Source organism: Dama dama, chromosome 24 (assembly GCF_033118175.1).
Source record: "Dama dama isolate Ldn47 chromosome 24, ASM3311817v1, whole genome shotgun sequence".
In the NCBI taxonomy this organism is placed as follows: Eukaryota; Metazoa; Chordata; class Mammalia; order Artiodactyla; family Cervidae; genus Dama; species Dama dama.
Genome location: NC_083704.1, coordinates 13,129,773 through 13,143,392, shown reverse-complemented (window position 1 = coordinate 13,143,392; position 13,620 = coordinate 13,129,773). Strand labels below are relative to the sequence as shown.

General features: G+C 49.6%; 1 protein-coding gene across 1 annotated transcript in view; it reads left to right on the top strand.

Moving 5' to 3' along the window:
* GLB1 (galactosidase beta 1) overlaps positions 1–12,877 on the top strand; it is a 100,932-nt gene extending 88,055 nt beyond the window's left edge. Inside the window, exon 16 of the mRNA XM_061127684.1 lies at positions 12,324–12,877. Within this exon, the coding sequence (XP_060983667.1) occupies positions 12,324–12,611 (288 nt within the window). The 3' untranslated portion in view covers positions 12,612–12,877. The remainder of the gene's footprint in view (positions 1–12,323) is intronic.
* The last annotated feature ends 743 nt before the right edge of the window (positions 12,878–13,620 follow it).

The following is a 13,620-nucleotide window of genomic DNA, read 5'->3' as shown; positions in this document are numbered from 1 at the left end:
AAGTAACCAAGAGTTGGAAATAATTCAAAATGTCCATCAACTGATAAATGGAGAGATAAACTATGGAATATCCATGCAATGGAATGATATTCTACAATAAAAAAGGGCAGACTACTGATACAGGCTACAACATGGATAAATCTGAAAAACATTATGCTAAGTAAAAGCAGCCAGTCATAAAAGACCACATATTGTGTGATCCCATTTGTCTGAATTGTCCAGAAAAGGCCAATCTATACAGCCAGAAAGTAAATGAATGGCTAACTAGGACTTAGGGTGGGAATAGAGAGTGACTGCAAATGGGTACGGGGTTTCTTTTTGGGGTGATGGAATTGTCCCCAGATTAAATTGTGGTGATGGTTGCAAAATCTTCTTAAATTTATTGAGACTTGGTTTATTGCCCAAGCATATATTTCCTGGTGAACATACTTCTATAATTTTAAGCTCTATGATCCTCTCTCTGGCCATATGTTTCTGTCCCTCAAAACTCTCAAGGCTCCCAGGTCTACTCTTGGATCTTGTGGATGACTTGAAACTCCACCATCAGGGCCACAGTTCTTCCCTATCCTGCCTAGACGACATCACCATTTTTTTCCCCCCCTTAGGAGCCGTCAATCCACTGGCCCCCTTGCCCTTCCACTCCTTGTTCACCCTCACTGGGAGTGAGTTCACCACTGGCCTCTGCTAGTTCATCGGTAACTGAGGACCCCTGGTGTGGCCTCTCCGGCATATTTGTCCCTTCACTATCTCCAAACTCTGGAGGTCCCCAAGCTGCCCAGCAGTCCTTGGCCTCTGTCTTCCCTATCCCCAGCTGGCCTCTAACTCTCACCACCTCCCCTAAACCACCTACCTCCTCCCCACCTCCTCCACTGAGGACTCACCCTACTTGACGCTATCAAGTGAGATCCTTTGTTCCTCAGCTTCCTGTCAGACTTATCTCTCTGCCTCCACCCTCACTTCCTGCCCAGTGGCCTCTAGAAGGAAGTGTAAGCTCCAAACCCCTCCCCACCGTCTTCCTCCAGGCCGAGATCCTCTTCTCTCTCTTCCTCCTCCAGCATTTTGTCAGCTTTTCCATCTTCTCTCCAACTCCCTGTTGCATGCAGCCCAGAAACAATATCTAGGGACGCTGGGACCCAGAAAGAAAGTATAGCCTGACCCGGAAACATACTATAGCCTTCCCCGGATCTTCCCAGTGGATTGCGCATGCTCATTCTTCTCTCCCTCCCTCTTCCTGACCCCGCCCTTCCACCCAGTCCTCCTCTTCTGCCTCTTGGTGTCCTCTGTTCACACTTTTTCATTCCCTCTCTGTGCCCACTGGGTCTTCACAACTTCAAGACTGGCATTAACTCCTCTCTGAAACCTTCCTAGACCCTCTGTCCCCCTTGATCCCCCAAGAGCCCAGTGTGGACTCGGCACCCGTGACACTTCATCACTCAAGCTGTCACCCCAGTTTCACCTGCTGAGCCATAAGTTTCAGGAGGGGCATTTTTTTTAAGTGCCTGGTTTATTTGGCCTCCTCCCTGGGCCTGGTTGCTCTGTTACTGCCTTCAAGTGGAAGAGGGAAATTGCTTATGTTGCTGGGTCCCTTGCAAGAAACCTCTTGGAGGTGAGTTTGGAGGTGAGTGGAGTGCAGGCCTTGCGAGGGTCCCGTTGGTGAAGAGAGGCTTGGCTGTTGCTGGGGGTATGGGACCAAGGCCCACGAGAAGACCCAACACAAACGGTGGCTTACCAGGTGGTATCAGTTCCGTGGCTTGGAGAAAGAACTTTCAAGAGATGCAACGCATAAAGACAGCATTATCTTTCCCAGGAGTTATGAGCAGGGCTGGGGGTTCAGATGGAGCTTGACATACACCCAAAGGATGGATAGTCCTTCATCAGAATCAGAGGTTATGTCAGGGAGGGAGCTTCAAGTGAAAGAATACTAGATACAAAGGAAAAAGTAAATGGAAAAGCATAACATGTTTTTGGAGGTCAAAAGGGTTCACCTTGGCCAGGTCATGGAAATGTCACACCCAAGAGTTACTGACCCAGGCATTTTGCTCAGCACTTAAGAGACACTATCTTTATAATCATCAAAGGAGGCCCGTGTGGTAGGATGTCCTGGTAGTGTCTCCAGTTTGCAGATGAGCAGATAGAGGCTCAGAGACCTGAGTATCTGGTGTGAGGTACAGACATGCTGGTGGAAAGGCTCCCCAGCCCTAGGTCTGTCTGACTTGGAGGCCCAAGTGAAAAGGCCAGCAGCACATACAGGGCCTCGAAGGCCAGGGGGAGCTTGTACTAATGATCCAGGCAAAAGCTCTTCACTTAGTCTGATGGGTTTTCTGCACCTTTATGCTTGAAAAGTTCATGTACAGGACTCGACTGGTGGTGCAGTGGGTAAGAATCCTCTTGCCAATGCAGGGGACACGTGTTCCATCCCTGGGAAGATTCTGTGTGCCATGGAGCAACTAAGCCTGTGAGCCACAACTACTGAGCCTGCACTCTAGAGGCCTCTGTGCTCCAAAGCAAGAGAAGCCACTGCAGTGAGAAGCTCCTGGACAGTAACTAAAAGTAGCCCCCACAGCCCCCCTCGCCACAACTAGAGAAAGCCCGCACAAAGCAACCAGGAGCCAGCACAGTCAAAAGTAAAAAAAAAAAAAAAGAAATTAATCTTAAAGTACATGTGCACACAATATTTATGAATGTGTCAGGGTGTTTAGAACACAAGAAACTCATTCATATGTCTGATCAAAAACTAGCATGCAGGGGAACTAAGATCCCACATGCTGCATGGTTCAGCCAAAAATAAATGTAAAAACTCGTACACAAATCTACACAGCAGCATTACCCAGAATTATCCAAAATCATCTAAAAGGTCAAAAAACCCAAATGCCCCTCAACTAATAATGGATAAACAAACTATGGTCTACCCGTTTAATGGAAAATTATTTGGCAGTATAAACAAACGAACAGGACTTTCCCGGTGGTTCAGTGGTAAAGAATCCACCTGCCAGTGCAAGAGACACGGGTTCGATCCCTGATCCGGGAAGATCCCACATGCTTCAGAGCAACTAAGCCCATGCACCACGATTACTGAAGCCTGTGCGCCCTCGAGCCCTTGCTCCACAAGAGAAGTCACCACAGTGAGAAGCCTACACACCACAGCTGGAAAGTAGCCCCTGCTCACCACAACTAGAGAAAAGTCCACACAGCAATGAAGACCCAGCACAGCCAAAACTAAGTTTATAAATAAAAATCTTTAAAAAAAAGAGATAAATGAACAACATGGATGAACCTTGAAAACATGTTCCATGAAAGAAACTAGTCACAAACCATATATACCATGTGATACCATGTATGTGAAATGTCTGGATCAGGCAGATCTATAGACACAGGAAGATTAGTGGTTGCCTAGAGCAGGGAAAAGGGGGTATTGAGGGAAAATGCCGGGGGGGCGGGTGCAGATACTAAAGACTGAAGAGTTTTTCTTTGGGGTGATGGTTGGATTTCTCATTAGTAAACTAATAACCACTGAATTGTATACTTGAAATGAGGGAGTTGTGTAGTATGTGAATTACATCTCAGTAAAGCTTTACACACACACACACACACACACACACACACACATGAGATTTGCGAGCCTGGGTTGCCTAGGTCTGAAGGTCAGAGAACACACGTTTATCATGCCTAGGACAGAGCAAGCGCGTTTTCTATTCTGTTCTGGCGAGCGGTGGTCCCTGTTGCCATGGACCGTCCAGGCCAGCTCCTGAGGTTCTGAGTGATGGGCAGATGCACCGCAGACAGATCACACACTTCCCCCCGCAGGGCACGGAGTTCTGAGTGTGGGAGGATGCATACTTAGCAGTTCAGGGGGATGCAGAGGGGATGGACCACCCAAAGCGTGGCTGATTTCTAAGACTCTGCCCTGGGCACCAAACCTGCTCTATCCTCCAGCCGGGAGGCCCCATCCAGGCCCCTGTTCTGACCCTTTGACTTCTGCCATTCACTTGTTATAGAGAAACTACCTTGATGGGGTGAATGAAGTCACTGATAAGGAGATTCAGGAGATTAAAAAAAAAAGTCATTTCTGATTAATCGGCCGTACTTGAGCCGGATGTGGCTTTCTGGTTAAATGCCCGAACGTCAACTGGGATTTCTTTGGGAAGTTGTCTGACATGTTTTGCTTCATCCAAGAGACACAGGCCAGTGCTTTGTCTGCGTAGAACTCTCGTCTGACCACAAACTCCCCACAGTGAGCATTGTTCTTCAGTGCTCCAGCTTGTCATATGGGCCAGACCTAAAACCCTTACTCTGTCTGCAGTGACATGTGTGCTCTTTATCTCTCCTTCAGATGCGTGTGGATGACACCACATGAATATTCTCTGTAGACTTCCTGAATTTTTTACCACTTTGAGTAGGTCTGGGTGCCTAGCAGAGCATGGGGGTGAGAGGGGTGGGATAACTTCGGCTTTTCCTCTACCAGAATTAAGCTTTGAACATTAAGAAGCGACATAGAGGGACCTCCCTGGTGGTCCCTCCAGTGGTTAGAACTCCAAGCTTCCACTGCCAGGGACACAGGTTCGATCCCTGGTCAGGGAACTAGGATCCCACATGCTGGCGACCAAAAAAAATCAACATTGAATACAGAGGAAAAGCAAGAAGCTGTAAAAGAACCATGGATAAAAGAATTTATAATGAAGGGTTGATAAATATCTTCTATTTGGAGACTCTTTTTTTGAATCTTGCTTTTGAAATTTCCAGCTCTCTAATCATTTGGTCTTTCTGGTGATCAGTCCTATCCTGAGGCCTAGTCACCAGAAAGACAATGTGATTAGACGTTGGAACTTCCAGTCCATCCCTCCTCAACCTCTGGAGTTAGGGTCAGGGCCTGGAAATGGAATTCTATTAAAAAAAAAAAAAAAACTTTAGAACAACAAGATTCAAGGAGCTTTTGGGTTGGTGAACACTTCCAGATACTGAGAGCTTACACCTGGGCAGGAGGTGCACATGGAGACAGCCGGCAGCTCAGCCCTGCACCCCTAATACCTTGCCCTGTGACTCTTTTTCGTCTGACCATTTCTGAGTTGTGTCCTTTATAATAACCCCATAAATATCAGTAAAGTGTTTTTCTGCATTCTGTGAGCCATTCTAGGATATTATTGAATCTGAGGAGGGGCTCATGGGAATCCCCAATGCCCAACTGGTTGTTCAGAACTAGGACTCCAGAGTTTGGAGCCTACACAACTGGAGGTATGGTGCTGTCAGCCTCTGAGGGGGACGACCCAGGAGTACGGTGGGGGCCAGAGGCCACTCAGGTACTTCCTGCTCATTCAGGAAGAGCTGTCCACTCTTGGTCATCACAGGGGGTGGCCATGAAGTCTGGAACACAGCAAAAAAGGAAAGCTGCATTCAGCATAATGAAACTGTGTCATCTCTGTTTCCAGACCTGATGGCCGTCTTCTAGATGGCCCGTCAATCTTGAGTCTGTATGGATAATTCTGTGCAGGTTGCGGGGGCCGGGCTGTATGATGCAAGTTAAAGGGGAGACTTCAGCATTTATGGGAATGCAGCAGAAAGGTGCCTGTCAGGCACGGACTCAGTCTGTAGAGTGGAGGGCGATGCGGAGGAACTCTGCTCCCATGCTCCTCGGAAGCTGTCTCTGCTGAGACCACCAGCACCCCCTGGTGAACTGCTCCCCAGACATTTCTCACTTAACTCCTTGGCAAGTAACGTCTGACACAGGTAGCCACTCCCTCCCTTGAAGCTCTCCTGATGCCTGTGACCCAACTTCTGGTTTCCTGCCCTGTCTTCATTCCTTCTCCGGCTTTGCTTTCTCTGTGTTTCAGTTCTCAGGACTTGATTCGGGGCCCGCTGCTTACACTTTTAGGGGCGCTCATCCCCACATATGTAACACCCCGGTTTCCAGCTCCAGCGCGTCATTTTTGAGAGCGGGGAGCACCACATCAGAACCAGGGTGGACTGACCACTGGATGCCTCAGAGGCACCTCTCGTCTGATACGTATAAGACAGACCCCTCCTCCTCATTCCCCCAAAGCTTGCTCTTCTGCAGGAGAAGACAGGGACAAGGGAGGAAGCTGGCCTTTAGTGCAGCAGAGAGGATGAAAAAGGGGCCCAGCTATGGGAAACAATACCAGCAGTCTTGTCGTGGAGAGCTCCTTGCACACCAGCCACCATGCAGAGTGCTCACCTGAGCCCTCTCACTTTCTTACAACCACCCTGGGAGAGGTACCGATACGACAGAGGTGGGGACTTGAAGATGGCATTTGGAGGCTAATTAGTGAAAGAGGAACTGACTAGTAGAGGATAACCCTACTCTTGTGAAAATTGGGTTCAATGACATCATTTACTTTACTGAAAAGTAGCACTCTGCTGTACATTGATGCCATGGAGTGGTGTATCAGTTAGCTTTCGCTGTCTAAAAAACCACCCCAAACTTAGTGGTTTCAAACAGCAAACCTGTATTTAGCTCCTGATTTAGAGTGTTGGCAGACTGGGTTGTGGTTCTGCTGGTCTTGGCCGGGTAAGCCCTTCCAGTAGGCGAGGAGGCCCTCCTCCTGGGGCTTGGCTGAGACCATACAGATCAGTCTGTGTCTCTCTCATCATCTAGCAAGCCAACCTGGGCTTGCTCATATGATGACTGGCAGTGTTCAAAGAAAAAAATGCAGATGTGCAAGGATTCTTAAGACCCAAGTCAGAATTCACATGTCACTTCTTCCATGTTCTTTGCCCAACACTCGACCAGCCCCATCCAAGATTCTACTTCCTGAGTGCGTATGCTGTGAAGAACTGGGCATTTCTGCAGCCTGCCGTGAAGTCTTAGCCTTGTGTGACCCTACTTTCATTCTGAATTTGATATGCTTTTTCAACTCTTTTTGGCCTGATTTACAGTTATCCTACCCCCAATGAAGTTTACTATTTCCACTTCATTCATTGTTCCTAATCACAAGTCCTGTGAACTTGGAAACTAGATAGACACTTTTGCCCAAATGTATATTAATTTAGTAACAAGGCTTGTAAGAATTGTGTGCCAACAGGAGTAAATGGGCTCTGAGTAAAGGAGAATCTCCTACAAATTTTAGTGCATGGACTCTGCAACAAATAATATTTGGCTGCCTAGAGATGGTTTTCACTTACCAGTTCTTAGCTTCATTCCAGGAGTGTGAGGACACATGAAGACAGTCATAAGGGAGATGCTCCATAAAAAGATCAAGCAATGGTGGCACCCTGGGGGAGTTGAAAAGGAAGGAATTTATCTTTTGGGGTTTGCTGAGAGCAGGAAGTGACTCATCTTTTATGTTAATATTCTGCGTTTTCGTGGCTTCGATTCTATCTGGGTCTGTCCTAAAATACAGAGAATCGTAAACTTTTTACTCTAAGACAAAGGAGGAAGGAAAGGATTTGCATCAGCTACAGATTTAGGGTCTGAAGGAAGGGGAGATTTTGGTTTTCTCCTGTGTGGAGGTTTATTTAACATCTTATCTCTCACTGTTTTACTTTTTCTTTCTTTGCTTTTTCCTCCCAAGTTAGCCCGATAAATACTCATGAAGCATGTATGTGAGAACCGTTTAACCTTGAGAAATGGACCTTTAAGTCCTCCAAGTGTCTAAATGTCTTCTTCCAGAGTAGAACAGAGTCAACGTTCAACCCAAGTTTGGTGTTGTTAAAGGAACTCCTGACCATATTTGAAAATGTTGAAGCTATGAGTTAAACCAGGATTGAATCTTTTGCTTTACATTCTTCTCAGAGAGTTCTATTTATCTGGAGAATTGAAAACAGACAGACACATGTCTGTCTGATTAACACAGAAGCAAGTCAGTCACTGCCAGGAACCTGTCCTTCACTGGAACTATTACCACCGTGGTGGTAATATTTAGCGGAGAGCGGGGAGTCTCTCAGGGGTCAAGCCACAGTCAGAGAAAGTCAGCATTTGTCATGGAGATGTTTCAGCTGGGGCAACCCAGGGAAACTCTGAAGCCATCGGTGTTCGCTCTACAGATGCTCGGCCTTAGTATGTATTAATACTTAACTGTGTTGATTAATAAGAGTGTGTCTACTTTTAGGAACTTTCCTGGAGGTCCAATGGTTGGGACTCCGAGCTTGCGCCTCAAGGGGCACAGGTTCTATCCCTGGGCGGGGAACTAAGATCCACAGGCCACATGGCTAGAACAAAAGGGAAAAAAAAGAGTTATATGTCTGTTTTTAGATCACATGGGCCTACTGTCCCCCCACCAATAATTTCAGCATAATTTTTTTTTAAAGAGAAACAAGAATCAGAATGTATATATACATATTTTAATAGATTTTTTTTTTTCAGTTTGACTCTTTTAAAGTGATTTTTCTTTTTTTTTTTTTTTGGCTGCGCTGGGTCTTAGTTACCATGCGTAGGCTTTCTCTAGTTGCGCAATCGAGGGCCACTCACTGCGCCGGCTTCTCATTGCGGTGACTCCTCTTGTTGCAGAGCACAGGCTCTAGAGTGTGGGCTTCAGAAGCTGTGGTACACGGGCTTAGTTGCTCACAGCATGCGGGATCTTCCTGGACCCGGGATTGAACCCATGCCTTCTGCATTGGCAGGCAGATTCTTAATCACTGGACCACCAGGGAAGTCCTAAACTGATTTTTTTTTGTGCCTTAAAAAATTGTGTTTTAAAAAATCACAGTGTTAATCAAGGGAGTAGGCAAATGCTGCATTGTTCTTGCAGTGAAAAGTAGTCCCTAAAATTCTTAAGCTGGGAGGGGAGGGACAGGCGTATTCTTAAAGTGGGGCTGGGTATTTGCCCGGGCAGAATTGTCCACGAGTCTTAACCTCCTGGGTGTCATGGGTGTATATCGTATGTCTCTCTGCTGGGTGCTGAGAAGCTCTCCCTCAACAAGATGGACTCAGCCTTCCTCTTCATGGAGCCTCTGCTGGAAATAGCTGATAAACCAGTAGTGAAACAAGTGACTACGTGTGCAAACAATGACAATAACGAGAAGAACGATATTAAAGGGCAAGCAAGTAACTTGGGATGGAAGGCCCAGGACTGAGGAGGGTGACATGACCTTCTCTCTGTGGAGGTGGTGATGGGGTGGACACTTGAGGGATCTGAAGGCTTGGAGTGTGGGGGATAGCCTTGCAGGCTCGGGGTGAAGCATGGTGCACAGGTGAGCGAGCTTGGTGTGGGCAGGAGGAAAGCGGGGAGCTGACCACAAGGGCGAGAGGACCAAGGTGTGTGCCCATGGGCCACATACGGGGCTTAGAAGCAGGACCTCGTGAGAACTGTCTGATGTTCATGCAGCTGCTGTGTGGAGCCTGGGATCTAGAGCTAGAGGAACTAGGGGGATCTGCCCGGGTCGGGGATGGGGGGTGGCTCCAGGCGCCTGAGCCAGCGCTGCCGGAATGTGTCTGAAGAACTGGGTGTGAAAGTAGAGAGGAGCAGGGAGATTGGTCTGATGATGGAGTGGTGGGCATTCACCACACCTCTGCTGAGCTCAACAGTCACCAGCCACCTGGCTGTTTTACATTCACCTTTGAACTGATTCAAAGTGAAAATTTAGTTCCTCCCTCGCACCAGCCCACCAGCCGCTGGTAAGTGCAGGTAGCTATCCTGTGGGGCAGCGCCAAGCCCTCATCTCTGTGGACAGTTCTGTTGACCAGCAGGGCCTCAGAACTAGGTACCATGATCTGTGCTCCCGGAATCCTTCATTCCTCTGGGCTGGAAGGGCAACCCACCTGTCAGAGGCATCACTGAACGCCCAGGGACGGAGAGTGGAGGGAAACTGGCCTGGCGACTTTCCTTGCTTTTGAGAATTAACCAAAATCAAAGAACTCGCCTGCAATGTAGGAGACACAGGTTCGATTCCTGGGTCAGGAAGATCCCCTGGAGAAGGAAATGGTAATCCACTGCAGTATTCTTGCCTGGAGAATTCCATGGAGAAGCCTGGTGGGCTACAGAATGACCCCTACAGCGTGGGGTCACAAAACAGTTGGACACGACTTAGCGACTAACCATCAGCAACAGAGAATACCGTAATCCTGAGTTTGGGGAAGGTTGGAGAGAAGGTGCCAGGCATGATATCTACATATTAGAGTCATTTAGGTGAGTTAGGAGGCAGAATCCAGATGGGAGCTGAAGGCTCCAAACGGGTGATAATTTGGGAGAGAAAAGATAACTTAAACAGAGGATGCAAAGCCAGGAGGGTCAGAAGAAAAATTACATCTACTTTGATGAGCAAGCAGGAGCAACTGTTAGGGGTTACGTCTGTCAGTCACAGAGCAGTCTGGGAAGGGGCCACCTGGGCGTTCACTGGCGGGAGCTGGACCTTCCAGAAATGTGGGGGCAGCTGGGGAGGCGAAAGTTGGAAGAGGGACTGGAGAATCAAAGGTGGAAACGCTCATCTTCCTCTCGGGCTGGTCCAGTCGGCACCTCGAGGGGCTCCCAGGAGCAAGAGGTACCCCTGGAGGCTCATGGCGGGGGCGGTCTTTACGGCTAATGTCTCATGCAGCTACCGCACTATTTGTGAGCAGGGCAGCATTTAGGAGGATAAGCTAGGCCTGGGGTTGTGGGAGGACCAGCGGCGAGCTGAGCCCATAGGTGCCAGCCCCTCGTCTACCCAGGCAAGCCCCTGACAGTGGCCCAGCTCTGTGGGGCCTGCCACCTTCCAGTGTCAAGCAAGATGCTCCTGGGGCCCCAGCCCGCCGCACCCCATCTCCTTTGCCAGGTGAATTGCACCCCCTAACCCTGGAAGGAGCTAGGGCAAGCCTTTTCCCACCCAGCTCCCCAGTCCCAATGACCAACACAGGAGACCTGCTCCGTGCAGCTGGAGAGGTACTGGAGGGGCAGCATCTTGGGGAGGGACTGGTCCTCAGTGTGGCCCAGACACAGTGTGGAGCCGGTACGCCCACACGTGCTGCTCACAGCGCTCTCCCTCTCTTCCCCTTGGAGCCCGTCTCCCCCCGCCAACCGCAGAGACGGGCTCTGCTGTTCTCTAATACTGCGGAAACGGGGCGCCACCAGATCTTCAATGTGATAAACCCTGGTGAAGCTGTCGTTGTGTGTACCTTCAGGATGGATCAAGATAGCATATCCCGTGGTAAAAACAAGAGTAAAATAATTCTGAGAAGTGTGAAACTGTCACCCTTTTTCTAAATGACTTATCCCAACAGACAGGTGGCTTTCCATCACTGGCTTCTTTTCACGGGGCCGTGGAGGCCAAGGTCTTTTCACTGGGTGGCGTGAGGGGTGCAGCCACGCCATGCTGGCCACGCACGGCTTCCCCCTCCTGCCCCGTCCCCAGGTACCAGTGGGAGTGGGGACCTGCCCAGAGTCACACAGGCAGGAGGCGACAGGAATAAGGTTTGAAGCCAGCTGGGAAGCTCACATCCAGGGGCCCCCTGGGGGCTGAAAATTACCCAAAGGTGAGAACTGAGGAGCTAGCTCCAGGGTGAGCACCCAGAGCTGGGTTCAGGGTCAGGGCTGCAGGGGGCAACCAGGGCGGGCCCTCTCCAGGATGTTCCCCCAACACATCAGGGCCACTGTGGGGCCAATTTTGGTGCTTCTTCCTCCCACCCCTCCTCCTCCCTTCTTCTTTCCTCCCATCCTCTCCCAGGTATTCTGTCTCCCTCTTGTGTGTGACCTCCTCTCCTTCGCTCCCTTGCTTTCTCTGTGACAGAATGTTCCACCTATTCCGTCAACTGCTAAGTCCCACCTGACAGCAGATTCTAGCTCCTGCGGTCACGCTGTGCAGACACACCGGGGCCTGGTCCCCATTCCTGAGAACTGTTTTCCTCCTTCTGGGTTTTGTGGTGGAAGCAGCTTTTCCTACTCCTAGAAGTCCTCGCAGCTTATAGGATCCTCTGTGCTCCTTGAAGCAAGTCCCCACCTCTCACTCTTATGCTGGTGTGAAAACCATCAAAAGGCAGCAAGAAGGTAGACGCCCACCTGGGCAGCCAGCCTCTCCCTCCTCGACCCCCCACCATCCTTCTAGAGGGCACGTGTGTCTGGGCTGCTGGGCTCCTGCTTACCTCAGGCAGAGGCGGGTGTGTGCAGACAGGCACCCCACCCCCACGTCGCGCCGGACCCAGGACAAAATTCAGAAACTTGGTGAATGTGCCGCAGCGTCATCCAGAGCTGACCTGCTGAAGCCACAGGAGGGACCAAACATGTCTCCTCCTGAAGCAGGGTGGGTCCCGGGATGAGTGGCTTCTCCCACCCAGCTCCTCCCGGACTTGAGCATCTTCCTGGGGACACCGCCTGCCTCCCCACCCCCCCACCCCCCCCGCACCAAGGTTCTCACGCCCCTCAGCAGGGTCAGCACACTCGGTTGATGGTTTTCTGTCTCTCCAGGGTCAGGTGTGGATCAACGGCTTTAACCTCGGCCGCTACTGGCCAGTGCGGGGCCCGCAGATGACCCTGTTCGTGCCTCTGCACATCCTGGTGACCTCGACCCCGAACACCATCGTGGTGCTGGAGCTGGAGCGTGCGCCCTGCCAGGACAGTGGCCCGGAGCTGTGCACCGTGCAGTTCGTGGACAAGCCGGTTTTTCGCACAGTTCAGGCCGATAGACATGCAAACTCGGAGCAAGACTCATGGCTGACTCCCTGTGAGGAAGACTGTGACCCTTCAGAATTCTAGCCTTGCACATACCTCACCTGCCGCTCAGAAGGCCAGCGTTCACTTCTGGTTGGAAGATGGGTTAGGCGTCTTCTAACCTAGGTTTCCCTGGTGCCCGGCAGTGCCTGACGCAGCCGTCCAGGCTGCGTGGTCATGGGGTGGGGCTGGTAGCCCAGCAACACAGAGGCATCCACAGGGTTGGAAGGGAAGCGTTTGAAGTTTTTCTGATTTTTATTCTGTTAAGAATCATGTAGACTTTTTATTAAATAAAATTTGTATTCAAATGATCTTACTGTTTTTAATGTTGAGCAGGTATTAAATTATAGCTTCTGATTTAAATCATAACTAGACTTGAGTGGGCTGAATAAGCCACTTCACTAAGTTGAGGTTGGTTCAAAGGAGTGGAAAATAGTCTTGTTTTGATCTAGTGGACCATTGCTTTTCTGATCTTTGACTTTTTGAATTTCTGTGATACCTACCAGGAGAGCTCATAAACACAACTCCAAATGATTATGCAGACCATCAGCAGTTGGAGAGCATAGATAGGATGGTACATCTGTACAGTGGGAGACACCAGAACCACTAAGATGCAGATGCAGATCTGTGTTTATTTACTTAAAATATTTTCATGGTAAGTGGTGTGAAAAAAGCATGTTGCCTTAAGTTGGATCCTGTGTTGTCGGTTTGGACATAAGAGCTGTACATGTGCACACAGTCAGTCCAGGCCTGTTCACCCATCAACAGACAGGTGCACACACGTGGACATGCAGACCCCAGCAACTGTGGGAGATGCCCTTCCTGCCTCAGGCGTCCCGATCTCACACCGTAAGCACTGTCCTCCGCCATGTCCAGTTCTGAGCATACTGTGTATTTAACCCACTCATTCCTCACCAGAACTCAGAGGAACATCCTGTCATCTTCCCTGATTTTCCACAAGTCTACACGTTGGGCTTCCCTGGTAGCTCAGGTGGTAAAGAGTCTGCCTGCAATGCGGGAGAGCCAGGTTTGATTCCTGGGTGGGGAAAATCCT